Here is a 27,995-nt window from a genome sequence, read left to right on the forward strand (position 1 = left end):
ATCAAGGTTGGTGGTTGGGAAAAAGAAATAGATTAGCATGCTTTTTTCACGAGTAACAAAACCTTTTAAAATCGCCGCATCATGTACGATCTTTACCTTTACCTTTTTTACTTTTCCCGGATGCAGGAGATGGGCTGGGACCGCTGCCTCCGGATCGCCGACGCCCTCGGGCGGTCCGCCCCCGCCACCACCGCCTCCGCCACCGCCGGGCGGTCCGCCGCCCTGACCAGGACCCGGTCCATGCGATTGCGGACCACCGCGTCCGCCATTCACCGTATTCTCCAGGGTTCCACCCTTGGAATGGGCCTTCGGGTCGTGGACCTTGAATCTCACCTCCTGGAACAAGGGTCCCACTATCGAGCAACCGCGCGTACCAACGTTTTGTTGGATATTGGAAAAGCCGATTGGGCGGTTACTCACTGTTTGCTTGGGCGCGTGCGGATGCCCGTGGCTGTGGGCGTGGTGGCCATGCCCGTGCCCGTGCTCCGGTCCCACGCCCACGTTGACCCCGCCACCGGGTCCACCGGGTCCCCCGGGTCCGCCCATTCCGGGTCCTACGCCTCCCACATTCGCATTGGCATTCGGATTCGCCTGCTGCTGGTTCGCTCCATCGAGCTGTTGCTTTTTCTGCTCGGCTATCTTTTGGATCGCCATAAATCTTTGTTTTCGCATTTGAATTCGTTTTGCCATGTAGCCGACCGTGGCGTATTCTATTGATTGCGATACGATACGATAACGATTTTGGTTTTGATTTTTGATTTGTGATTTTTGATTGGACAGATTGCAATTCGAATTTTGGAATTTAGTCGATAGATAGATAGTTGATGGACGGTTTGGCATACGGTTGGGTGGTTGTATTTTTTTTTTTTTTTTGGGGTTTTTGTTTAGAATAGGTTGATATGCGGATGCAGTTCAAGAATTTAGTGGTCGTGGTCGGTTGCCGCATGAAGTTCGGATGATATTTTTGTTGTAGTAGTTGTCAGATATATAGTTGGATATTGTAGCATTGTATATTTGGTAATTTGGTGCGGGTGGGTTTCGATTTAATGTCGGATACAAGGAAAGACAAATAGAAAAATAAAAGAAATTTAATTTCCATGAAGAATTTTGCCATCAATTTCAGTTCATTTTTGCACAACGTCTATAAGAGGTGGACAAGGGGGTATGGGGAAAGGGGGGATTAAGAGCTTGAAGGAACAAGGAGCAGGGGGGTTCGGGGGAATATATAGACTATAAGTAACGATTAGAGTCGTTTGGGGCACATATTGCAGTGTTTCTGGGTTTTTGGGGTAAGTGAAATCAAAAATTAAGGTGAATTTATTTTCGTATCTCCATTTTAGCCAGGCAAAGGAAAATTCGAATAAAGCAAGTCTTGTGTGTGAGTGAGTTAGCAATATTCTAGAGAGACAGAGAAGGAGACAGAGCAATTGAAGTGTATGTGTGTGGGTGTGTCTGTGTGTGTGTGTCTATATGAGATTGAATGCGGGTGTGAGTGTCCGTGTTTAAGGCTGTTCTTGTTGTTATTGTAGTTGTTTTGTTGTTTTTGTGAAATGAGTGGAAAAAGTCATTTGTAAGCCAAACGATTTATGTACACATTTATTCCTGCAGTTGAGACCATCATTCAAGGAAAATGTTCATGTGCGTGCCTTAAATGCAAATTCATTGAACAGGGTCGCCCGTTATAAAGGACACGAAAATTCCCAGCGTTTTTTTTTTTTGTATGTATTTCAGCTGGTTTGTTCCTGGTTTTCAGCTTCTCGAGTTGTCATTATCCTTGGGAATGTTACGGGTTCAGATTTCAATTGAACGGTGTTTTGTGGGTAGGGGGGGGTTTTCATAAAGGGGAACTTCAAAATCGCATACTCGCCGATGAAGGTGGATAGAACAGGGTCGGAACAGAAACGAGTAACGAGTAACTAGTAACAAGAGTACTTACCAGGGGCAAACAAGGTAACCAATCGCTGCAAATAGCCAATAGAACAAAACAGAAAGCAGACTACAAATCATATCTTACCTAACCACCGAAGGGTTACAATTTTGTGCGATTTTTTATACATATATTTTTTAAGCTTGTCAATTTGACAGCCTTCATGTCTGGGTCACCCGTTTAAATGACCCAAACTTGAGGGCTCCAAACCGCAGAAACTCGTATCTCTCAGATACTCTTATATTTTTTAGACGCACTTTCTTTTGTTCTTCTTTAATTTTTTTGGGCTCTGTTCTGTTGTCTTGTAGAGTCTTCGGGGGCTGCGTCTTCTGGCTGTTGATCGACGACTTGTTGAACCATATTTACAGTGTTTTGTGTCTGTTCTCATTTTTTTCGTACTTGTTTTTGATTCAATTCAATCGCGAGTCAAGCCAGGTGTGGCGCAGGGCATGCTGGTTTCGTTTTTTGATTGTTTTTGATGCGCTCCCTCTTATGATTTTTATTTATAAAGATTTTTTTTTATCGTTCTACTCGTACCCTGTTTTCTTTTCTTTTTTGATTTGATTTGTTTAGGTGCGTTGTTTTTTTTTTTGATTTGTACATTTTTTCGGTTTGCGATTTTGCAGCTTGCAGTTTTGCATTTTGGCGGAAGCTGGGCGTATATTGATATCTGGGTACCATTTCAGGTTGAAGTGTGTTCGATTTGCTCGTCTGGGTGCTCGAACACAAACTCAACCTGAGGCGGCTATATAGATGGGCATATGTACGAGCGTACATATGGAGAGGCTTTTGGAGGATGGTATTTGGTTTGTTTTTGTCATATTTGGCTGAAGCATGCTTCGATTCTAGGTGCGAGGTGCAAAACAGGTACAGGTACAGGGACAGGTGGGACGTTGGGGGAAATTGTTCGTGCCTTTACGCTCGATTCGCAGGCGCGTATCTATGAATTTGCATACATTTTCTTTGGATGACAGTTTTTCTTTGTATTGAAAAATTAACAAGAACATACAAATACGAAAAAAGAGATTTGTTTCTTTTGGGTTTCTTTGCAGTTTCTTTTCTTTTCTTTCTTATTTTTTTTCTTTTCTTGCTGTTGTTGTTGCTGTTTGTTGGAGTTGTTGTTGTAGTTGTGGGTGTAAGTTGTTGCTTGAGAATTGTTTTAGTTGTTAGATAGTTAAAGAGAAAGTTAAAGTTAGCATAACGGCGGAGAAAGCACCAAAGCTTGATATACATGTAGAATATTTTTTGAAAATTCTTTTTGGGTTACTAAGGAGGTTTACTACCGAATTCGAATATCAAATATAACATATATCAAGCTTTACTCAGGTGCCGGACCCCTTTACAGTGCCTCAGGTGCAGTGCATCTCAGCATCCCTATGGATAGACTTTTTCTGGTCCTTTGGCTCCATAAGAAATGTGAAATAATTTTAAGTTTAAGTTTAAATAGATATTAAACTACTGTGGATTTGGCAAAACTCAGCTGCGTTTTCGCTGGACCAATTAGGCATATTTAAGTAAGTAATTTCTCAAGACGCAGATCGTTTTGCCGAGGAAACTAGTGTGTTTTTTTTTTTTTTGGATGTATCTGCAAGATTGTTTTGCACAACGCTAAGCGTGGCACGGAAAGCTGGCAAAAGTGTGGTTTAATTAACGAAAAACTGAAAGCTGGCACGCAACTTGGCCAGTATTATCGAACTGAAAAGGGTAACGAAATCTTAAAAATTTGGAATCCATACAGATCCACTGCCTGTGAGTGTGAGTGTGTGTTTGGTGTGAGAGATATATGGGGAAAATCGTTTTGCTACTGGTTGGATTTTCGCTTAATGGGTATACGGTTTTTGGAATCGGTTTTGAGGGGGTTTTGGTAGTTTCGGTAGTTGTTTTTGTTTACCCAGTAGACTGGCAAAGACCATAACGAAGCATGTTCCCAGATAGACGTCAATCGACTTGACGTACGAAATCTTTGGCAGCGCTGCATTTGTTGACGACATCAAAGTGGTCATTGTCAACACGGTTGTCACACCGAGCGCCACACGCGCCGGCGTTGCATTGCGATTGAGCCAAAATGATACCCATGATATAATAACGATCAGTCCAGAGGGTATGTAGATTTGTATAAGGTAGTAGCCCATCGAACGCACGAACTGAATTTCGCAGGCTAAACGCGAATAGTTGCCTGCCCGCGCCAATTGCGATTATTGTTTTTAGTAAGTTATTTTCAATTTTAATTTTTCGTTTGTTCAGCGTTTTTTTCGGAAAAGGGAGAGAGAGAGAGAGTAGAGAGATATAACAATATTATTAGTACTTAGTTCGCTAAAATTGATTTCATTTGCAAATATTTACAAACAATATTGGTAGCAGAGCTGGCAAGTCATCGAAAGCATCATAAGCATTACTATCAATGTGAATATCATAAAATTCTTAATCCCTTTGACTTTTAAGCTGATATTTTATGTTTTTAAGTTTGAAAATCTTAGAAAAGCTCGACGTCTTGACAGCTCTTATTAGTACGTATTCATCACCAAAAATAAATCAAAAGAAAAAAATACGAACTCCAAAAGTAATCAAAACTAAAACTCTAAGAATAGAATAAATAAATTAAACATGAGCGCATTTTTATGTGAAATTATGATTGGCTGGCACCTTCCTGGAAATATTGTTAGTTTCGATCTATGCGACATTTCGTTATCAGGCAGGCAATACTTCAATAAACATATATGTAGTTACTTAATTATGGGCTATAAACGAAATGGCAAATTGTCAAGTCAAAGCTAAGGTCAAGAACTGAACTTGAAAAAATATTCTAGGCATTCCACATTTATCCTTGCAGAAGAACCAACACACATTTAGTAAGATCAAAAAGAATGTTTATCTCATAAATTTAAGTTTGTATATTTTTTTTTATTTTACTGGAGTTTCTGCAAGGATGTCTTGGCTTCGACTAAACCGAAGCAATTATTCGTTGTAAATACAAATTAAAGTAATGTTTGATTGGATGGTTAGTCACAAATACTTTAGAAATAGAAGTGGCTTGCATTAGAGTAACTAAAACTAACCGCAAATCTGAATAAAATAGGTAAATAAAATGATAAGAAATATGAGTAGAGGCAGCTAGTCTAAGACCTAATTAGGAGCATTTGAATTGCCTGCATTTTGTGGCTATTTGTCTATTGTTATATTTATTTTGTTAAGGATTTTGTAAAAGAAACTTTATAAGATGAGAGCATGCTTGGGAGGGCGTTTTGTTATTTTGATATATATATATATTTTTCTTTGAATATTTTTAACTTGTTATATGTAAATATATATATATTTAATATGTATTAATGGTTTTGAACTTTTCATTGTCTTTCGATCAATAATTTTGCAAACGTTTGAATGCTTTTTGCGTATGGGAGTTGATTGGAATTTTAATTTATGCAACCTTTTTTTGATTTTGGATTTTAATATTAATGCTTTTGTTGTAGTTGTTGTTGATTTACAATACAGAATGTTTGGTGTCGATTGTTTTTAGTTGTTGTTTGATTATGCTAATGAGTTCCGATAGCGTTTAAAATTACTGGTAAATACGTTTGTAGATAGCTGTTGTTGTTGGTAGTAAAAACTAATTTCAGTGACTAGTTAATAAAATTATGTGTTCCATGTGTGAGTGTGAGTATGAGTGTGGGTGTTTGGCAGCTTAAAAAATTGGTTGATTATGTTGTAATAATGTCAGGCATAAATCAAAAGCATGATTTACTAAGGAAAAGCCATATATATTTAAGCTTTGCTATATCGATTACTTTAAGTTCTCGTTTTTGCATAAGATTATTTTCACTTTGCTTATTTGGTTTTATAATACAAAGGTCGCTAGGTGAATTGTTTTTCAATCTCATATTGATTTCTCTTTTGATTTGGTTTGATTTTTGTCGTATTTTTTGGCATTGCCAATGATCAAAATTGGGTTTGTTTGCTTCGTTTATTTTTAGGTTTCGTTTCTTGTCATGGTTCGCTGTAAAGTATGAACTTATGAGCGTTGAAATCAAGGCGGAATCAACTGAGATTTGGAAAGTAAAAGTAAGCGGAAAGGAAAATCATTTGATGAACGAACTAAATCTGAAAATTGTTGCTAGCTTGTAACATGCGTTGATTTTGCGTTTAAAGATATATGAACAGTATCCGGTAGGTACGAGTACGAGTACGAGTAAAAGTGGGAAAAGTTCTAAGACTTTGTCTTAGTCTATATCAGGCCGTCTAGACTCTAGACTATGAAGTGGGCTAATGTTGAATGCACTTGTTAATATTATCGTAATTTAATTGTTAACGTTAATTGCTTGATATTGGTATGCTATGAAGTAGATTAGTTGATAAAACAAACGCTAGCTAAATGGAATATAAATAAGGTGAGATTCTTAAGATGCTTAACATGCTTTTTCTGTATCGCAGAGCGACCCGGCTTCACGTACTTTCTCGCTGATTGATTATGTCAGCGAGTGCTATCTCGCTGATTGATTATGTCAGCGAGTGCTATCTCGCTGATTGATTAAATCAGCGAGTGCTTGAAGCCGGGTTCAATTCCGTCGATAGTAAGCCCAAGGTAATTGGCAAGCCTGTTTGATTGAATTTGGAGAAACTTTTTACAAAATGCTGCTTGAAAATTATTTCGAATCGAAAAATGAAAACAATAAGAACTTATCGAACTGAAAAACCTCAAAGATTAGAATTGAATCGAAAACGCAAAATCAAAAAGATATATTTATATATAGTTGTTATATATAGATAAGTCATCATCGGTATTATCGTAAATATATATATAGGTAAAAGTAAAGTTTGAAAGAAAATCGGTAACCGTCTACAGGTACCTGTGGTAAGACTGATTTCCATAGCTCTTTGGCGATGACCCAAGACCTTAAATTGGGGCAGCGAAACCTCACTCGAGACACCGACCGAGTTGGGGCCCTCGTTCCATTTATAGCGGATGTCACGCATCGTGTAGCCGACTATATATGGTATATATAGTTGGTTGTTGTTGTAGTTGTTGTTGTATTTGTTGTAGTTGTTGTTATGTTTGCAAGTTGCAATTTGTACAGTTTGGTGTTTGGTTGGTTTTTGGTTTAGTTTTGTATTTTGGTTAGCCGAGTTTATATTACAGTTGTGGTTGTTGTTGTTGTTGTTGGCACAGTTCGGTGGTGGGGTTGTCGTTGTTGTAGACGAAATATATGCATAAAACAAAAAATACATTTCGTGAGACTATTAATAAGTTCTATTCTATCATAGAAAATTTTATAAAAAATTCAATACAATTCTTTCGTAGTGTGTTTTCCTTTTGTTTGGTATTATTATTTTTTTCTTTTCTTTTTCGGTTTAACATTTTCGATTCGGTTGTTGCATTAATAGTCTCATTCAGAACTTGTCGCTTTAAGTGTTGTTCAAAAATATATTTTTTGATTTATTCCATCGAGAAGAAACTCTAAGATTATTAATGGTTGTTCGTATATTACAATTGCGCTAAAAATGCATTATAATTGTTATTGGTTTCCATTGGCAAAGCGTAACTAGGATAAAAATTGAGGAGCTTTCAGTAGGCACGCTCTGGTTGACTTACAGCTACTGTTTGTTCTTATTGGCAGTAGTACGGTTGCTTAGGACTAGTAAACTTATAACTAAGAATATCTAATTGTTTCGGTGTCAGAAATGGGTGCTCTTGTGTCTTCTGTTTAAAGATTTAGGCTTTTACAATATTCTCAGGCCTTTATTAAAATAGTTTCTTAGTTTTTATTAGCGTTTTAGTTGCTTTTGCCTACCCAAGCAAACGAAACTAGACTCTCTTGCGACTCGAAAGGAACTGAAATTGAAACGGAAACGGAAATGGAGGAACCAGAAATCATAATCGCTGGGCCTAACTAACGCTCACTACGTCACTAACTGCTGCTTTACTGATCGGTTAATTAAACGAATGAAAGTATAAGCAAAGGAATATAAGAATATAGAGTAAAGAACAAATCAACGAGTAGTCACAACAGAGGTTAGTAGAGGACACTTCAAACACAATATATATATGTTTATATGTGGTTTAGATGGGAGATTGGTTCGATTGTTTCTGGTTAGTAGCACAAGTTACGGTTAGCACTCGATAAAGAGATATATTTAAATATATGTATTGGTGAAGAAGTAGACGGAAATGAACAAAAAACTTTGGTTGGTTAGAGGTGCGTGTTTCGGTACTTGGATATGCGCTAACCTTTTCGGAAACACAAAATCAAAATACGATTACGAAATCCATTACGACAAACGCAAAACGTATAAAAGTTCATTGAAAAATGCTTGTCAAAAACAAAGGAAATGGTAATGTGATTATATTGATTTTTTTTTTTTTTTGCATATATATACATATATATATATATATATTTTTTTTAGGTTTGTTATGATTTTTTAATGTATGGGGGTACCTGTGGTTAGGTTTATTTCGGTCGCCCTCTGCCTGTGTCCCAAAACTCGGAACTGCGGTAGTTCGACCTCACTGCTCATGCCAACACTACTCAGTCCATCTCTCCAGAAATATCGGATATCTCGCATCGTGTAACCGACTTCATGTTGTTGAAGATCATTGTTGTTGGATTGTTGTAGTTGTTGAGTAGTAGTAGTTGTTGTTGTTGTTGCAAAAAGGGGGTTCAGTAGTTAATTAATTGATGTTATTGTTTGTTTGTTCTGTTTTTTGGGTTTGGTGTTGGATGGTTTCTGGGACTTGTACACAGAATACGTAACTCACACACTCGATGTTCGTTCGGTATATAAATATTCTTATAAATAGGGTGAGTGTGGATGTGGCATTTCTTGGGCCCGATTTTGTGGCGAGTTTTGACAAAGAAATTCTAGACGTAAATGATGGGCATATCGAACGTATATACATTATATAGATCTTAAGCAAAAGCGTGCTGTGTATGGGTTTTGACTTACAGTATATGTAGTATTATAATAAACTTAAGCTAGCAAGGGCTTTAAGGGCATAATTCGAGTTTAAGACAGAGGCAGAAATAATGTATCTCTTTCGGTTTCACAGATCATCGGATTTTTTTCATGGTGTGGAGCCTTCTGCGGTTGCTGAAAATTGAGAAGGCGACCGAAAACCAACCAATCTTCTGCATGAATTCAGCGCCGTGATATTGTGAACTGTTGATTGTGATATAATATAGTTACTGATACTGGTTGATAGCTGTTGGGTAAGACATTCGGGTTGATGCAGTTAATAATGCACATGAACTGGGTTTACTTGTGAGACTTGAACTTTTATTTTGGGTGGCTTCAAAAAACAAACATAAATGACCAAAAATATCTGAGGTGGGGGGCTGGAACTATTTGAGTAATTTAATGAGTCGGTTGGTGGGGCGTGGGGGCAATTTAGGTTGAACACAATAGGCACAACGAACTGAAAACAGTTATTCGAAATAATAAATCAAATCTGTTGAGAGCTAAGATTGAAAATAAATTCCTTGCCGCCTAGCCTCTACCTAAAGACAATTTAATTGACGTAAATTCAATTCGATTTCCTGCTATTTGTGGCAGCATAATTGCTCTGTTCACAATTGTTCATATCAAAGGCGAATTAATTGCTTTTTCCTCAATCGAATGTGTTTCGGGTGTGTGTGTGTGTTTTGTATCTGTGGCACTTAAAATTTACTTGCTTGCATTTTAATTGTTTCGGTTTGGTTTCTTTCACATAAGCTTGTTTTCGATTTTCTGCCCACACCGAACAAACAGCGCACGGCCTTTGCTTGAGAGTTGAGCTCGGCTTTTTGGAGTGGCCAAAACTGAGTGCAGATGGTGGCTAAACGGTGCAGGCTACTGGCTAAAATAACAGGTAAATGCAAAGCTTTCAACAACACTGGATAATTGCGCAATTTTCACGGCCAAAAACACTTTATTTTGGCCACTCCCCTGCCGACATTCTGAATGAGTTGGTTTTTTGTTCACATATTGCTTCTTTTCACATGGTTCATTGACAATTTTCACAATTTTTCTCATTATCATATCTTGTTGTCATTTCTTGGCTTAATTGCAGTTATTGGTAATTCAGATCAATGTACTTACAGCTTTCGATTTCAATGTGGCACAGCTGGCGATCCATGGGGAAATATTGTAGATTCATCGGACACGATGCGGTAATAGTCAATCTAAATGGGTTATTTCACATTTGTTCGGTTTTTTGGGGAAAGAGAGATTATTCGATTAGTAACGAATTCAAGGGTAACCAGGTGAACATCAACAAACAAACGAGCAGAGGGTTGAAAAAATGACATTCTATTATATACACACAACATTTACGAGGTTTAAGGGGGTTCTCAAGTCATTACATACAGAGCGAGTTCAATTGGATATGAGCTATTTGTTATATATATTTTTGCTGCTGTTTGGTAAGTGAGAGATACTTTGAGTGGCAGTTTAGTTGTAGATAGTGAGGCGATTGGCTCTTACGCAGGGTTTAACATTATTTGGCTTACTTAGTTGTCGTTGGTTTAATTGTTGCTTACAGCTACGAAAACTAAACGCTACTCATACTTATTTTGTGGCTGTTGCTTAGTCTTTGGGTGGCTGCTGGGGTTTTGTGGCGATTTTGGACAGATTCTTGTTTAAAGGTAGTAGAAAAAAGAGAGCCCAGTAGCCGAGCTACTGCGGCCAGTCAAACCTTTTTGCGGTGTCAGATACACGAGAGATAGAAGGTACCTTCCATATTCATGCGATCCCTGGTTTTCGATGGTTGTCGATTACTGATTGTTGATCTTGATTGATTCTTGTGATTGTTGTGAGGGAAATGCATTTTTGTATCTTTCATGAGCCACACAATTGGGGATGTCGAAGTGATGGATAGTATAGTACCATCCTATCGATGGTATGGAATGATTTATGTTTTCATTAGCCAATCGGGTAAAAATATGGCCAGATATTTGTTACCATCATAGAATAAAACTAAAAATACAATTTTAAACCGAATTTCAGCTAATAGTCAATATTGTCGATAGCATCGATAGTACAATCGCACAGTTTGCACCTCTAACCGATGACTTTCATGAAATGCACAAATCTTTAGAAGATGCATCGCTCGAAATTGCCAACTTTCTTTCACTTTCACTTGCCAATTGAACTCACTTGATTAGTTTAAATCGCTTGGAAGAAAACTGTTTTTCGTTCTGTAGAATTTTTCCATTTTCAGTTAGATTTAGTAAATTACAACATCGATTTATACACACACAAAAAAAAAAAGTTAGTTGCAAAAAGGGCCAAAAACGATAATTTTAACGATAGAGTAGAAATGTTTGAAGTATATTTTTTTTTTGGTTGTAGGTGGTTGGTTTTAGGTTGGATTTGTCGGGTTTGTTTTGGTTGTAGGGTTAGTTGTAAAATAGTTAAATACACATACACATATACAGACAATTAAAAATGGTAATGTTCGCTTTCATTGAGAGCGTAGAGTGGGAGTTGCAGTAGTTGAGTTGGTTTTTACCTAATACTTCTTGTTATCGATCCAGAATGATGCACACGTATGAATTCATTACTGGTTGTTGCAATGTGAAAATATGATTGTTTTTCATTTACAAAAAAGGTGTCAGGTACCCAAATATTCTTAATGAACTCTGATCCAACCGATAGTGTTTCTACACCAGGTCGTTTTCTATACGCTAAACGAGGATCGGTCCAAAATTGACGAAAGTAAAAATCCAATGTGAAGTCCTATTCAATTCACAATTCGATTCAATTCGATTCGATTCGATTCGATTCGGTTTTTGGTAAAAGGGAAAAGGTAGCAAAAAGAGATTGAGAGGTTATTTATATTAGTAAACATCGGCAGTGAGAACTTACGGATCTAGTTAACTAAACTAATTAGGAACTAAAAGTTTTGTGTGTTTAAAAATTTATTTCGATCAACTAAAAAAAATTCATAGAGAAATCGATAGAGAGAATTTGTGAAAACTAGGCGGAAAGTTTTTTGGGCACAACAGATACACTTAACAAACACACAAAGAAAGGAACTTGCGGCAAATGGAAACCAAGGAAAATTCATAACGTGCAACAATTTCTTTTATCAATTTATACAGGAAGATGGGACATAAAGGGGGGTCTCCAGACAACATGCAAAAACACCGAATTGATACTTTTTACAGCGTTTTCGGAGGGTGGCTATGAGATCTTCAGAGGAACAGAAAAAATAACTGAATTAAATTAAAGTACTAAGCTTATTTACATTAGCAATAGAGGGGTCTTGGGATCGGGTAAGCATATAAGTAGTACAGAAACCTCTCACAAATATTCGTATGGATTCGTTGCTGTGATTGTGAAGTAGCTTGGCTTTTCTGGCTACTAACAGGGGTTATTACTAGACTACTATGGCATCTATGGCAACAGGCTGGCAGGTTGTTATTTGTACGCTTTATACAGTATACAGTTTCGTTGGCTTTTTGGCTTGGCTCTTTTGTTTCAGCTGTTCTGCTTGTGCCTCGAAGCTAAGCGTTTTGGGCTACGATTGGATTGTTTAGAATCGGAGTCGATTGGGGGATTGGGTTGGATTGGATTGTAAAACGACAAACAACTTGGCTGTGTTTGCTCTGTTTGTATCTGTGTGTTTGTATTGGTGGCTATGGGTGTGTGTGTGTATGTGTGTGTGTATGGGTATAGCTTTGGGGGCGGATATAAGGACAACTACTCGAGTTGTTTCTCTCAGTCTTGCATATCATTATCTTCAAGCGCGTCACGTGGACGACAAGGAACCAAAAATTAAACGGAAAAGCATGTAAATGTAAATGTTAAAGGTAAATGCAAATGCAAATGTAATAATAATAGTAGTTGTAGTTGTAGTAGTAGCAGGTAATAACATTTGTAAGTAGTTATAAATATTTATAGGCCGCACACTGCTTGCTTTTTGGGTACTTTGCCAGTACTTTAACGCACGCTGAGTGGTGCTAGCTGGTATGTGTCTACATGGCGTATACGTATTTTCTATATGGCTTTGTGTTTTATTTACGATGCGAAAATTGCACACGGTTCTCGTGGGTTGCTTGCAATCTTCTCCTGGCATTTTAATAGCAGATTTGGTTTCCACTCGGTTTCTGGCACGCCCAAACAAAAACTCAAACACAAATTCAACTTAAAAACGAATCAAAACTCAACCGTAATCGAAAACGCAAATGAAATTTCGTGTGGATTATGCAATTACCATAACTCTGTTTTGGGTTGGTGGGGTTTTCGCATTGCAAAAGGGTTTTTGGGGTCAACCTGGATTCTTGTATTTTTATATTTCTGTCACACACAAAAAATCAACTCTAAATATAAATACTTATTTTTAGATGGTTCGCAATTAACCCCAAACGTGAGCGGGTCTATCGAGTTGTTTGTTTTATCTTTATATATTTCTTTATAGTACCATTTACAATTTACATATATATAGACATGTGTGTGGTGTGTGTTTATTTGCTCTTTGTTACACAATTTTTATTCGCTGTTTTTCGGTTGTAACCTCATGTCATGATGATTTTAACTGCCTCGCTGCTCGCCTGAATTTCGATTGAATTGGACGGGTTGTCTTATGTAAATTTGTCACGGCTTATACTGACAAAAAAATAAGGAACAAAAGCTTTTTATTTTAGATTTTTCTCGTATTTTACCTTCAAATAATATACACATTTTTGACTAAAATCAGATAAAAGAGTTAATTGGGATTAGTTTAATAAAAATAAATGGTTAACACAATGCTCTTCCTGTTTCACAATAATTAATTAAGTTACTTTACATGGTGGGATTAAAGTTTGAGAATAACCACTTATCAATCATGTTTTAAATTATCATGACGGAAGTAAAATTAGTTCGACCTACATTTATTAATAGTCATTTTTTAAAGGCAATCCAAATTGTTTTTATTTATGAAGTTTTTTCCTACCCAAAACTAGAATAAACCTATTTTAGTAACTTTTTCTCAGTGTGTTAGCATTAGTATGGGTAACTGTAACTATGTGTGTGTACGCGTGTTGTTGTTCTTGTTTCGGTTTGGCATTGGCTCAGTTTATTTTTGAATTATTTTCATTAGCAGCGTAGCAATTCTGTTTTGTTACCGGGTCGCAAAATGTGGAAATGAAAAATTGTCATGTAAGAAATGATCGGGCTGAAAGTGAACATGTTGCTGTTGTTGCTGTTATCCTTGTTAACGTGTTTTCTTAGCTGGATTGTGTACGGCAGTATGTTCGTGTTTACGTTCGTGTTGGGCATGTTATTTTCGCATAAATTGATTGCCAAAGCCAAACAGTGCGTATGTGTTGGTTTTTTTTGTGTCATACGAACATTTCCTTAAGGTAAAACAGTGAGAGTGTGTTTATGCAGCAAAAGTGCATTTATATCTGTGTGTTTTTGTGAGTTAAGTGAGGTCCTTTCAAGTGCAATTTTGCAACTTTTTCAACGAATTCTTTAGAGTACTGGTAAGTTTTCGTGTGCGCCAATCGAGGTAAGTGCTCTCTTTTTGTCACACTCAATGATAGTAAAGGTAATGAAAATTCCGACATTAAAAATGAAAAAAATGAGTTTCCTAGACGTAAGATTTAATAGTATATGTGAATCCACCCCAGGGACTTGTAGTATATCAAATGATTTTGAATCCTTTAACTTAACCAATAAAAACGTGCAACGTACAGAAAATTGGTAATTTTATAGTTATTTTAGAAAACAATTAATAATCCAATATTATTTTAGATAAAAAGTTTTGGAGAATTGAAAAAAAAGGCAATTGGATTTCTTCGCGAAAAGAGTAAAATCAGGGAAAACGAAAACACAGAAACAGGCATAAATGAGTAGTCCCTTGTACAATTAGGCTAAGTCCAAATATCGTTTGACGTACACATCGACACCGAGCTTGATTATATGCTATATATGCTGTGTGGATTATGATATCATTCATATTCATCTTGTTAACAAATACGCATGCGCGCAGCCTTCGTCAAAGTGGCCGCTGTGGTTAATTTGAATTTTATTTTGCATTTGACCAGATCACAACAAACAGAATGACGGTTATATGAGAGTATAGGTATATGGTGGATATGTGAGTATGGCATAAATATCTCTCGTTTCTCTGGAGGGGGAGGGGGCCCATCATAGTGTCAGTGTGTATGTGGGCGTGGAATGGATGAACTTTGGCCATGTACTCGATGGGGCGATAAATAAAGATTTATATAGCAATTAGATTGATTGACTTTATCGCAGTTACTGCTTTCCATGAAAATTCCGATGGAGACAAAAGAACGCAAAAGGCAAAAAAACTGAAGCTGAACAAATGGAAATGGCATTTCAAAGCGTCAAAGTTGAGAAATAGATAGAGATAGCGAGAGTGTGGGCGAAAGAGAGAGCAGCATTTAGATTGGGCTCAATGAGTAGCGCCAAAATGTGTAGAATTTAGGGTAATTTCAATGTATGTACGTATATTTCGGTTTGCATTGTTCTGGCCGAGAAGCTTTGAAATGGAACAACAAACAATTTGCGAACATCATGGCCTATTGGCTAACACTGAAACAATAAACACAAAACGAATATGCAACATTGGAATTTTATAGTTGGCAATTGCATTGCAAGAACAATTCGTTTCACACAACATTTAATTGGCAGAACTTTGTATATTTATATTGGTATATGTATATAGATATTGGTTTGCAGTTGGCTTTGAATGGTCGAAACAAACACAATCTTAAGTGAATCAAACTAATTGTAATGAATTTGTATGTCTGTTGCCAATTAGCGAAATTAAAAAGGATAACAAATGCTAAGACACAAAATGAGCTTTAAGCAACAGAGACAGACATAGAGAGAGAGAGAGAAACATATAGTAAAAGAGACAGAGATATTTATAGAGAGATAGAGAGAGCGAGAGATAGTTACAGGTAAGAGGTAGAGACTGAGAGAAATTAAGAAGTATACGAGTAGATTTATGAATTTTTTTTGTTTGCTTTTACCAAAAAAAAAGTAACATTTGTTTTGTATCTGTGGTAAATTGTATTTTTTTTTTTTTTTATTTAGTTTTGGCATATATTTTTACGTATGTACCATGAGAACTTCCGAAACCGAACTGATACTGAGGACATACATTGTGACGCCAACCTCCACAGGGGGACCTGCAACATATACACACACACGGATTGATGGAATTTTCATTTTGCGTTTGGTATGGTTATTCTGTAGTTATTGTTGTTATTCATGTTAGATGTGGCTAAAACCCAAAATATGAGAACTGAAACACACACACAGCGGTACGAGAAACAATGGACGCAGTACGTTGATATATTTTTCGCTTTTCGCTGCCTACTTTCGGGCGCCTTTCCTTGGGCTCGTCGGGTGCTGTTTAATTTCCATTAGCAAAATTAAATATATAAGGTACGGTTAACACTTAAATTGGCAAGCGATGTGCATTGCATTGCTGTTGTATTTTTTGGCTGTCATTGGTGGCTTACTAAATTTGTGTTTGATGCTTTTGCTTCTGTTCATTGCACGCGCCGAATGAAAACCAAATCAGTTTACTACTCGAGGTTCACAATAATGTGGTATTTCTTGTATGTATTTTCAGCTATACGAAACAATTGCAGTTGCTCAAAAAAAAAATGGTATTTCAAAAACAAAGGCGCCTATTAAATAAATATTTATTTAAACTAGTGGATTATTTGCTTTTCTATAGCGGATTCACACACCATTTTTTTCATTTGCATTGCTTATTTAGAAAGAGATTTTTTGTGGGTATTGCGATTTGGCAGCAGTTAGTTAATGAAATTTATCTTGAAGCTTGGTATGAGTTATGTGGGCCTACAAAAAAGAAGAAGACAAAACAATACGCATGAAGTGAGAGGCAAGAGTTTTGCTTGGAATGTGAGGGGCTTGAGATCCGGAAGGGTTGAAATGTTGATGGTTCGTATGTTACTGTGGCTGTTGTTTGTGTGTGTGGGTTGGTTTTTTTTCGGGTAATTTCGATGTGCTTGGCCAATTAGACATACACAAACACACACAGAGGTAAAAGTAACGGTGAGCACAGAAGGAAGTCATTTTGTAGAGCTTAAGGAACATAAAAAGCTTTTGCCAATTGTTGGTTTTTGATGGGTTAGAGAGTTGACATTTAGTTTACAATGTGTTGACGATGTGAGAAAAATATCGTGGCAAGTACTAAAACATTGGGGCCCTACACATTCTGACTTCTGGGTTCGTATGGCTCGTCAGCTCCTAACACAAACCTTGGCTAAAGTATTCATTTCATTTCAGCTCAGGAAATGAATGCGAAATTGTTGGAAGAAAACACTAAAACACAGCGGCTATAAAACGAACTAAACATTCGGAAGAGTTAGAGCTTGGAGAGATTTAGTACCGAAAGGGGAACTGATAAGAAAATAATACCATATACTTGTAAATAGAAGGAAACACAATAGGAACGGGTGTGGATAAGACTCGCAAATAACGCTTTCAACTGGTGTACTTTGGTCAACGGTTAGAAATAATAGATCGTTCTATCTATAAAAGAGAGTGTTCGGAGAGAGAGTTCATAAAAAGCAAAACAGTTGAAACAGTTGGTAGTACCACGGAAATCAGGAAATCAAGATGTGTATGTGTGTGTGAGTGTGAGAGAGCAACAAACTAATGCGCTTAGTGGTACGAAAACAAAATGAAAACTCGAAAGAAAACTCCAACAACAAAGACCAAAGACAGAGAGATAGAGTTTAGGAGTAGATAGATAAGTAAAGATAGAATGCGAGAGAGCGCTTAACGATAATAGAAAGGTACAAAGTTCAATTAGTTTGTACCATTTTCACTTCTGAGAGCGAGCTGATCGATAGCACATACATGGTGACTCCGACTTCGACAGGAGGTCCTGCAAACACGTATGTTATAGTAGGTGTTACATAGCTAAGTACGGGTGGGTATAAAGGGTTAGTCTAGTGTTTTAATTCTCGGATCCCGCTGCGCCTCAACCTCCCTATATATTGAAAATATATATTTTACCAGGCTGTGCCCCCATTTGCGTTTCGTTCAAGTCGCGTTGCGTTTTGGGTTTGCTCTTTAGCTGGGTAAGTGTAGCTAAATGGATGGGGTGTCCGGAGATTGGTCTACTTACCACCATAATTGGGTCTTACTCTTTTGTCGTAACTAACACTAAAGGAGTCGAGTATAGCGGATATGTTTACGTCACCCAGCATGCTGCCACCGCCAGTTCTGCAAAAAAAATATTTTATTAGATTTTAATAGTTTATTTTATATTAGTTTAGATAACAAACTAAAATAAATTGTAATTATTTATGTTTCTTAGGTCATTTATTATGTTATAATATAAGTTTGTATGTGTAATTTTAATAAGAACAACAATTACGACTTAAATAGTTTATTTAAAGCAGGTTTAAGATTTTCAGTTCTAATACAAAAAAATTGTCTATTGGTCTGATTTTCTGATGAAGAAAGTACTATCTGATTTTCTTAATTTATCTTAATTTGAAAATGCCTTGAAAATGCTTCGAAAATACTCATCTAAGTTTGTTCGTATCTCTTATTAAACGAAGTTGTGTAAAGTATAACCAAAGTAAGTTTGACTGTATTGAGTGCGAGTGCCTGTTTATTCAGGGCATTTGTTGCTGTGCATCATTTCCATATGGGACATTCAGCGTTTCCTGGAAAAGCGACTGACAGTCGACACAGACATTGCGCTCGGCGGTCGTTGCAGGTTAAGTGTTCATGTGGCACTGTGTGTGGGTGTGCCACTTTCGCTTTATGCGGCATCAAGTGCGCCCCCAACACGAGCGTTTGTATGTTATATTTATTGCATGTGCCTGGCGCTGAAGGCACAAACATACGCCAGTTTGCCAGTTTGCCAGTTGCCAGTCGCCAGGCACTTCAATGCCTGTTTATTTGCGTCTATTCTACGCTAAACTGTGCTATTAAAGCGCGTTTGTTGTTATTCCAACTCTGCGAAAGCCATTGGATACACAGCCATCGGGTCTCAGGACTCAGGACACAGCTCTCAGAACCCGGCGGTCCCCAGAGCGATGTGCGATGTGTGTGCGTGCTGGTGAGCAAAATCACAATTTAATAAAAGTTGTGCCTGCAAATAAACAGAAACCCGACTTTGTTCCTCGATGTGCGCTTGCGCGTTTTCCGGAGCTCAGTGTCTCTTTTGGCATTCATATATCCTGTTTGCCTTTCATTTGTATCGGGAATACATATATTTGGCCAGCTATTTATGTGCGAGTATTTTGCCCAATTTGCACATTCGCAAGTCAATTGTTGTGGCTGATTTGCTGATTTGATGCGATTTTAATTTTGCAGCACACAAAAGTCGGTAATAATTTTTGTAATCAAGCCGGGGCGTGCCGTGGCCCACATTCTCTCGCTGCTCTCCCCATTTCTCTCGTCCTTTTCCCCGGTTTTCCTCTCTGGGTCCGCTTGAGCTTTAACCCAAGTCGATGGCGGGCCATTGTGTATACGCAGCGTGGGCATCAAAGCGAATGCCGACGGCAAAAATGGCAGCCTATTTATAAATATGTATGAAAATACCCGCACTCACTCTCGCACTCCCATTCCCGTTCTATGCGGTTTTATATTTCGGGCCTCTTGTCTGATGTTGATAATGAAAAAGTTTTGATTGCTATTTGATTTGAGTTTTTGATTGGGATTGGATGAGAGTGTGTGTGTGTGTGTGCGAGTACAATGCTGCGTATGCGCAATGTTCATTGTTACGGGTTACGGGTTACGGTTACTGGCTTCGAACACTTTCCGCCTGTAGCCGCGCTAGCCATTAAAGTTTAATTTATGCACTGCTGCTACTTTTGCTGGCAGGTGCTGTCAATAAGTTTTTGACAGCCTGCAATAAAAATTACTTGAAGGACGCGCCAAAAACTTTCCGATTGCTCCGCTTATGCCGCTCTCAAGGCGGAACGTGGCGTATACGTAATATGCAAATGTGCTCCTGCCACGGCTAAGTGAAACTAATATTATGCCCGACGTATTGTCAAATAATTTATGCAGCCCCAGTTGGCGAGTGAGGTAGTGTGTTTGTGTGTGGCGTGCTTGTCGTTAAGTGCACTAGAAAATGTCAATAGGTCGTACTTGAGGCGTCAAATATTTGCCTATTGATCGAGGGCAACTAAAGAGCACAAAAATACGAGAAGAACCCCGTTTCCCCGTCTCGAGCTGGCAGTTTTCAGAAGTGCTGCCGCATGTCTACACAGGAAGATAAATTACTATACATCGAAAAGGGCATATCATGTTTGTCAAAACATTTAGCTTGGCGAAGCATTTCCTTTATACAACAAATTGTTATCTTACCTAAACTAAACAATATTTAAATTAAATTCATCGACAACCGTCCAAAATATATAAATTGGTGCATCTGCTTAACCGCTTATAGAAATCTTTCCTTATTCGAAATTAATTAAAATTTTGTTTTCACATTTTAATGGCTTATTGTGATATTATATTACTTTAGATTGTATTTACAGAGAGCCACTGGCTAAATGCAAAAATATATTTTGAGTCCCAAAACCCGATAATTAAATTCCGGAACCGCATATTTTAAGACACCTTCAAAATCCTAGTGTTTTTTGCGGTACTTCCAATAATGTTTGCGCATGTGTTTCTTTGAAAAGATTACTAAAACTCACAGAGGTAAGAAAAGTCATTCCGAGTTTTAAAATATTCATGTAAGGAAAATTACCCAATTGTCGATGTATTTCCACTGTGTAAGTGCACATTTGTGCAGCTTGCAATTAGCCGCTTGCACGTAAGTGGGTAACAATTTGAGTTTTTCCAGCCAGCCAGCTTTCAAGACGGCAGAGTGACTTTGGAAACGAAAACAGCAATAAAGGAGCAACAACCCGGGGAAGCAGATGGGGCAGCTGAGGGAAAAGGAACCGAAACAGAAACAGGACCAGAAACAGAAACAGTACCATAAACAGGACCAGAACCGTAACTGTAACAAAACCAAAATGCAAAGTCATGCGCACGACAGCCAAGCCCAAAACGTGTCGCCTCAAGTGCCACGCCATCTTATCGCTGGCCACAGTTTGTTGCCTTATCTTGAGGCACTGCACGTTTGCTATATAAGTATACATGTGTATCTGAGTGTGTGTGTGTGTGTGTGTGTGTGTGTGGGTGGGTGTGGCTGGTCAGTGAGCCAGTGTGTGTGCCGCAGTGTATGTGTGAGAGGAAAGCTGTGGGAAATATTGTCGTTATTGTTTGTTGTCGTTCTCGCTGTCGCTGTCGTTTTTAGTGGCACTTTGAGTGCCAGCCATTACGTATACGCTGCGTTGGACACGCGCCATTGCATAAATTTCAAGTGAAACGTTAAAACAAAGCGGAAATGCGAAAACTACTAGCAAATATTATCTTTCTTTTAGCGATTTCGCAGTCTTTGTCTTCATCTCCGTTTCTCCACTGTCTCCGTTTCCCAGTTTTTCCGTTTCCCCCGTTTCCCCATTTCCCAACCCAGGACTTCGTCCTGACAGCTGCAGGGACTGAGGCAAACGCCTACGCCGAGATAAGCAAAAGTTGGTTTAGGCCTTTCTGCTGCGCAATAAGGAACTCGGGCAAATGTCCGTGGGTCGCCCAGCCTCCATATTCTAGCCTCTCTCCTTCGGGGCGAGTGTGAGTAAGCGTTTTTTAATAAAGTGATAACTTGATGCCTGACAGCCGCCTGACAGTCGCTAAAAATAAACACATCCGCTTAATAAGCCAGCAGCCAGAAGCGAGCTGAAAAAGAGCAGCCAGCTCCCGGGACACACAGGAAAGCTGCTCGGACATGGAAACATTAACTATTATGAGCTAGCACAGCACTGGGGCTGTTGGGCCACGCCCCAGTTTATGGACTTGTTAAAGCCAATTTCAGACACACTGGGAATAGCCAAAGTATCCACACAATGGCTCGTAGGTGGGGATTGGCCCATATATTTTATATGTTATGATCAAAGGTATCCCGGAAGTCTCTAAAGACTCTCTGTCCCTCCTCACATCATATTTGAATGAACATTTGACATAAATTAAAGATGTTTTTACGATGGTCTTGTACTGCAAGCTTAATTTATTTTGAAACCTTTTTTAAATAAGGATAAAGACAATAGTGGTGATCGCACTTTCAACATCCATAATGTATGATACATTTCCATTTAAGGATTTCAACACTTTAGAAAATTTTTTTGTTAGGTCAACTTCAAATTTTTAATTTGGTAGTTCCCACACTCATGGTGCGATTTTTCACTACTTGGATGAAATTGTTATTCTGTGGGTTGGTAATAAGGCTTTAAGGAAGTTTCGGTGTTTTGCGAAATAAACTAAACCTTAGAAAAGTGGCCCAGCAATTATCAAATATTTTAAATCAGAAAATTAAACAAGTAAAATCGTGTGAAAACAAAACCGACAAAAAGACAGTATAAATTCTTATACTTACTTGACTGAACATATTTTTACTTGACTAAACAAATTTTTACTTGCACGTATCGAATTAAATTGATAAATAATTTGAGGTGATGCCAATATTTTGACCTACAAATTTGGCTATTCCCTAGACGATTGAATTGCTGAATCGTTGAATTGCAGTCAGCTGCTTGCCAGCTGTTCCATACAAATTGAACTACCTTAAGGCTGTTAAATCCTTGAAATCCATTGTTATCATTCATTTTTAGTTAAAAACCAGGCAACTCTGTTTTTTACTAGTTTCACCGCACGCATTATTTACTATAAGTTTAAATTAGTGACCATGATTGCAGTTGTTCATGAAAGTAATTTCGTTACCCAAGTTTGCTGTTTGAAAATAGAACAGGGACAATTTCGTCTTCCCCAAATGATGAAAATTTTCTTTACATTTTTAGATGCTCAGCAATTCAGTCGTTTGGGACATTCCCCATTTGACATTCTCGAGCCAAAGCTTTTTATTCAGCTTCGATGCAAGTATACTATAAACAGTTTTTCTCTTCTATTATTCTTAGAATTTGCACGCTGGCTGCTCGGAAAGATCGTTTGGCCTTTTGATTAAATTAAACTCAATCCCCATACCAAATTCGAACTTATGCGCCAGCTGAGCGGACGAGGTGAGGTGAGGTAAATGCATAAAAAATTGAATTGCATTGGCGAGTCCTTGACATTTTGCAAAATGAACAGCGGGCTGGCAGGCGATGGCGATGGCAATAGCTAAGGCGCGGATATCTCTCGCCTCCAGGCGGGCCAATAAAAATAGTTGCCCGCTCGAATTGTATTCGCCGGGGCAAATGTGAAAAAAATTAGACCTGCCTTGTCGGGGCTTTATTAAATATTTGAAAAGCAGATGGCAGAGGGCAGAAGTGGAATGGCGATTGGCAAAACACAAGCTCGCCGCACACAGACACAGGAGGCTGTCCTGCCAGCCATCCTGCCGCTTGTAGATATTTTCAATCATACTCAAAATGTGAAGGAACAACAATTTACGCTCAATGACACTCGACGGCGAGCTGTTGACGCCGCTGCCTGCCACTGCTGCCTGCCCCCGAGTGATGCAGCTGGCACACAGACTCGGGCGAACTGAAACTCAAATAGTGGGGCGACAGGCAGTCAGGCAGTCAGGCAGCCAGGCAGCCCGGGTGGTCTTTGCTTTTGTCGCTGCCACTTTGGCATTATCTGCTATCAATAAATTCCCAGTGAAGTGGGCACTTGTGTGGCAAGTGGAGCACAACGGGACGCCCAGCGGGGGGGCGGGCCCAGCAGCCAAGCCCAAACCCAAACCCAAGCCCAAGTCCATGCCGCACAGGAAGTGGCAGCGTGTAAAGTGAGCAAACTGTGTCGCTCTGGCCTTTAACCTTTTGCCTGGGCTGGGATTGGAACTGGGATTGGGACTGGGAATGGGATTGGGGCTAGGGAGGCCCTGGGACTTTGACTCGGCAAGGCTGTCATTTTGTGTTGCATACTTTGTGGCGGCGCCTGTGCAATGTTGCATGAAAAAGTAGCGTAAACTTTGCTCCGTTGAATGTGCCTTTGCCTTCGCCGTTGCCTTTTGCCTTTGCCTTTGCCTTTTTGGCCCAAATAAACGGCACAGCTGTGCCTGTGTGCGCCTTGGAGTCGCTTGACTTCTGCCGTCCCTCTTAACGCCACGACATTTTCGATTTGGACTTCTTGTTACGCTACACTACAAGTATAAGCCACATCATGCCACGTCGCGTGTATCTCCGTGTCCTCGTCTGCGTGCCCAGCACGCGATCGTGTAATCCCATAAACGTGCATTTGTACCCGAGTAGGCCATTCGGATTTGGATCCCGACTCGGAATCGCATTCGCATTCGGATTCGGAGTCTCGCAGCCCTCATTTGATTTGCCTAATTTGCCAGGTTGCCATGTTATGCAAATGTTTGTGGCTCTGTGTAGCGCCTAAATATTTACTAATGAGCGCTAACCCAAAAAGGCAAAAAAAAAAATGTAGGGAAGGCAGTGCCAACCAGAGCCCTGGCTCTGCATAATTTGTGTGATTAAGTTGACAGAACGCCACAGTAGCTGACAACTAATGCCACAATTGTGGCAATTTCTTTGCGTTGTCCGAATGTGTTGTATGCGGTTGCGGTGGGCCCCGTGGGTCTCCCCAGGGTAACAGCGGGTGTATTGGTTCAGCGGCTGCCGCGCTGACAGCTGACAACTGTCAGTTGAGGTGTGGGTTGAGGGCTGTATGCCAGTGGTCGAATCATTGCACAAGGGTTTCCAAAAACAAACATAAACATCGCCCCGCTGGACGTTGGCGGGTGAGTAATTACAAGACCATCGAGTGGCAGTTGTCATTTTTCAGTCGCTGACTGCCATTTTAATGACTGCCACATGCAAATGTGACAATGACGATGTAGATACGGCCACTCCGACTCCGGCGGGTGGCCTAATAAATGGCCTGCACTTAGTCAAACTGTCGAGCAGCTCAGCATTTATTCACTGCCAGGTCAAGCAGGCTGTCATTCTGCCTAATTAGCGCTCCCGGGCCGAAAAGTTTTAAGCGCATTTTGCAGCAAAATGATTTGAATAATCATAAATTACCATGAATTATGGGCCCCACGTTGGGCGCCACAAAACAAAAAACACTCGTATGGCACGCACCTGTCGCCTGGGGGGCTGGTCACTGCAGCAAAGTGTCAGGCCCGAAAACAAATTTATTGTTATTATAACTGCCCTACCTCCCCTTCCCCCCACCCACAAAATGTAGTTTTTCGTTGTTCCGAAAGGGGAGGTACCATTGCGGCCATGCTAACCATTATTTGGCCATAATTTAATGCGAATTAGAGGCGAGCTCGGCCCTCTATGATGTTATTAGCCTAATTGATAGTTGTAAATGTCACTAATTGAGTAAATGCCATTGAATGTGGTAGGTACACTCCCCTTCGGCCAGCGATGATTTCGCATAATTACAGACTGAGTGATACTTACGCCGCTTGCACTGTGTGGATCCGTTTGTGGCCCGTTTCCTGGGCGATCAGGGCCATGTTGATGGCCAGCCAGATGGTCAGCAGCGGTGTGCGGGGCAGGGGCGCCATCCGGGCCAACTTGTCCATTCTTGAATCACTCATGGTGGTGCTGTGTGTTTTTGTGTGTTTTGCTTGGTTACGGGTGTTGGAAGTTGAAATTTCGGGAGGGTGCGAGAGTTGCTTATTTAAAATGGCTGTCGTGGCTTTTCGTAGTTTTTGCATTAAAAATTGAAGTTTTCGTTTTTTGGTTGCTTGTTTTTTGTTTTTGGTTTCTTTTTGCTTTTGCTTTTCTTTTCTTTTGTTTTTTTTCTTTTTTTTTTAGTTGCGTATAAAGTAAGTTGTAGTTGTTTTGTTGTTGTTCTTGTTGTTGCAGTTATTAGTCAAGGTTGCTCCTTTAGTTTAGTTGCTAGCTGGTTCCCCCGTTTCGCTCGGCTACTTGCGCTTCTAGTCAGGGCTTTACTCCGTACTTCTCCGCTTGTTGAAGTCTCTCAGTCAGTGAGTTAGTTGGTTGTTTAGGCAGCGAGGCATTCAGTCAGTACTTCAGTGCATGTGTATGGTTGAGTGGGTGTGCTTAGAGAGTGGTTCCCTTTTGTGACTCCTTTCTCCTCCGTTCCAGTCCGTTTCTCCAGTCCCCAGTCCGCGTCCTGATGGGAGATCGAGTCGAGCTGAGGCCAGTGGCAGATCCTGATGCGCTTCCTCTGCTTCTGCTGCTGCTGCTGCTGCTGCTTCCTCCCTCCTGCGGCATTAATTGCTGCTGCTGCTCTGCCCGTAATCAGGTTACTTCCTGCCTTTCCAGCACCACGCTCTTAGGGACTTTTTTCGGTTTTCTCTTGCCTCCTTTATTTACTTTTAATTACTTCTATCCTGACGAGAGAGATGCCCGCTCATGTGATGGTGTGCGTGTGTTTGTGTGCGAGCGCTTTGCAAATTCCTTGAAATTGAGCCTTTCGTTGCCTTTCCTGCCTGCCTGCCTGCCTGCCGTCGTCCTTTCGTCCTGTCGTCCTGTGGGGAATCTGTCGGGATTGGGGGTCCTGGGCCGGGGTGAGTGTGTGTCAGTGTGTTAGTCGAGCTCCAGCAGAGTGTACATCGTGATATCCCGCTACGTATCGCTCTGTTCGGCGCTGCTTCACCCCGCTCACTCTGCCCGCTCTATGCGCTCATTAATAATTACAAAATATCCGCACTGTTCATGGCTGCCTCTGCCGTTTTTTGGTTGGATTTCACAGATTTTCTATTTTCGTCGCCGCAGACTCCGAGTTCCGCTGTGGTTTCAGTTTCAGTTTCCGTTTCAGTTGCAGCTCCCTTACTGAGTTTCTGAGTTCGTCATCCCAACGGACGCTCCATCTCATCGCTCGTTCAATATCGTTGTGGCTGTTCCGATTTGGGTTGATGTTACACCAGATGTAATTGTCCTTTGAGTGCCTGCAACCTGCTCGATGTGGCCGATGTTGATGTTGGTGTTGCAGGCGACGGTGCTCATTTTATTGGTTTCGATTGCAAGAGCTTCCTTTCGCCTTAACTTTGGGCATTGTTTGTTAAGTGGTTTCGGCAATGGCTACGCTTCTCAGGGAACTATGGGACATATTTGCTAGATTTGAAAGTCTTATCTTAGTTCTTTGACTTTAACACTGGAAAAGTTTCGAAGAAAAATAAAATAAATTACTTTAAATTGATACTTTGTAGGATGTTATTTAATTTGGTTATAAATTGGATTTTGATCTGTTTTACGAATTTATTCCAGATTAATAATTAATGGTTGAGTTTAATTTTGTTTAAGTTATATTTTTGAGGGGTTTTCAAATAAATATTTAGTTTTAACATTTTCACACTTAAAAGTTTTTTTTATATAGTTTTTTTTGCACTTTTCTGTTTAATTTTGGTATTTGGCCATATTGCTTTCAATAAATCTAGTTATTTTCACAATTTCATTTTGTTTTTTATTTTTTCAATTTTTATCGTAGTTAAATGCGAAACACAGGAATCAGGGCGCGTCGCGATTTGCTGGAAAATTTCACGCTATTCCTAAAGAACATCCTCGCACTCACACACTCAAACTAATTTATACACGCATACACAGACATTCACTCAGAAACATACACACACATACAGAAATTTGAGGCAGACACTTTTGTATAGATTTTGTCGAGTTGCCGTTTCTTGTGGAGTCCTTTTTTTCAGGTTCTCTTGTACCGTCTGTGAGTTTTGCCAGCCGCGTTCGTCCGTTACATTTTCTCAGCTGAGCGTTTGAAAACCGTTTGGCAGGACAGCCAGTTGGCTAGCAGTCAGTTGGCCAGCTAGGAGCCGAGCAGGCTTTGCAGGACGAAAAAGAGAGGGACACAGAGAGGGAGAGAGAGCGAGAGAGTCGGCCAAAAATAGCACGAGCCTGAGCCCGAGAAAGTGTGCTACACTTTCTGCAAAGGCTGATCTCTCTCGCTCTCTCAGGACCTTTTGCGCCCATGTGCCTGTGTGTGTGTGTGTGTGTCGGTTGGCACCTTTTGTGTGCTCTGGTGTTGCCTTGTTGTTATCCTTTCTGGCTTTTTGCAGAAATGTCACCGTGCACTCTCAGCTTTGGCAACCCCGGCAGTTACACTCTGTTTAGCATAAACGCTTGCTACTTGGCTCCAAAGTCGTCCTATT

General features: G+C 39.6%; 1 protein-coding gene across 17 annotated transcripts in view; it reads right to left on the reverse strand.

Moving 5' to 3' along the window:
* The window catches only part of LOC108040252 (gamma-aminobutyric acid receptor subunit beta), a 35,897-nt gene that overhangs the window by 5,169 nt on the left and 2,733 nt on the right, over positions 1–27,995 (reverse strand). The window contains exons 2-10 of one of the 17 annotated variants that reach the window (XM_017117643.2): positions 25,321–26,986; positions 18,024–18,121; positions 17,713–17,780; positions 11,406–11,632; positions 9,995–10,077; positions 6,769–6,906; positions 3,819–4,103; positions 421–710; positions 97–333 (exon numbers count right to left, since the gene is read on the reverse strand). In XM_017117643.2, coding sequence (XP_016973132.1) covers positions 97–333; positions 421–710; positions 3,819–4,103; positions 6,769–6,906; positions 9,995–10,077; positions 11,406–11,632; positions 17,713–17,780; positions 18,024–18,121; positions 25,321–25,580 — 1,686 coding nt within the window. In that variant the 5' untranslated portion in view covers positions 25,581–26,986. Of the gene's footprint in view, positions 1–96; positions 711–2,484; positions 4,104–6,768; positions 6,907–8,355; positions 8,494–9,994; positions 10,078–11,405; positions 11,633–15,976; positions 16,045–17,712; positions 17,781–18,023; positions 18,122–25,320; positions 26,987–27,548; positions 27,941–27,995 lie in introns of those variants that run through there. The other 16 variants (XM_017117641.2, XM_017117632.2, XM_017117645.2 and 13 more) reach the window with 16 other exon arrangements.

Source organism: Drosophila rhopaloa, unplaced genomic scaffold (assembly GCF_018152115.1).
Source record: "Drosophila rhopaloa isolate 14029-0021.01 unplaced genomic scaffold, ASM1815211v1 contig_163, whole genome shotgun sequence".
Classification (NCBI taxonomy): Eukaryota; Metazoa; Arthropoda; class Insecta; order Diptera; family Drosophilidae; genus Drosophila; species Drosophila rhopaloa.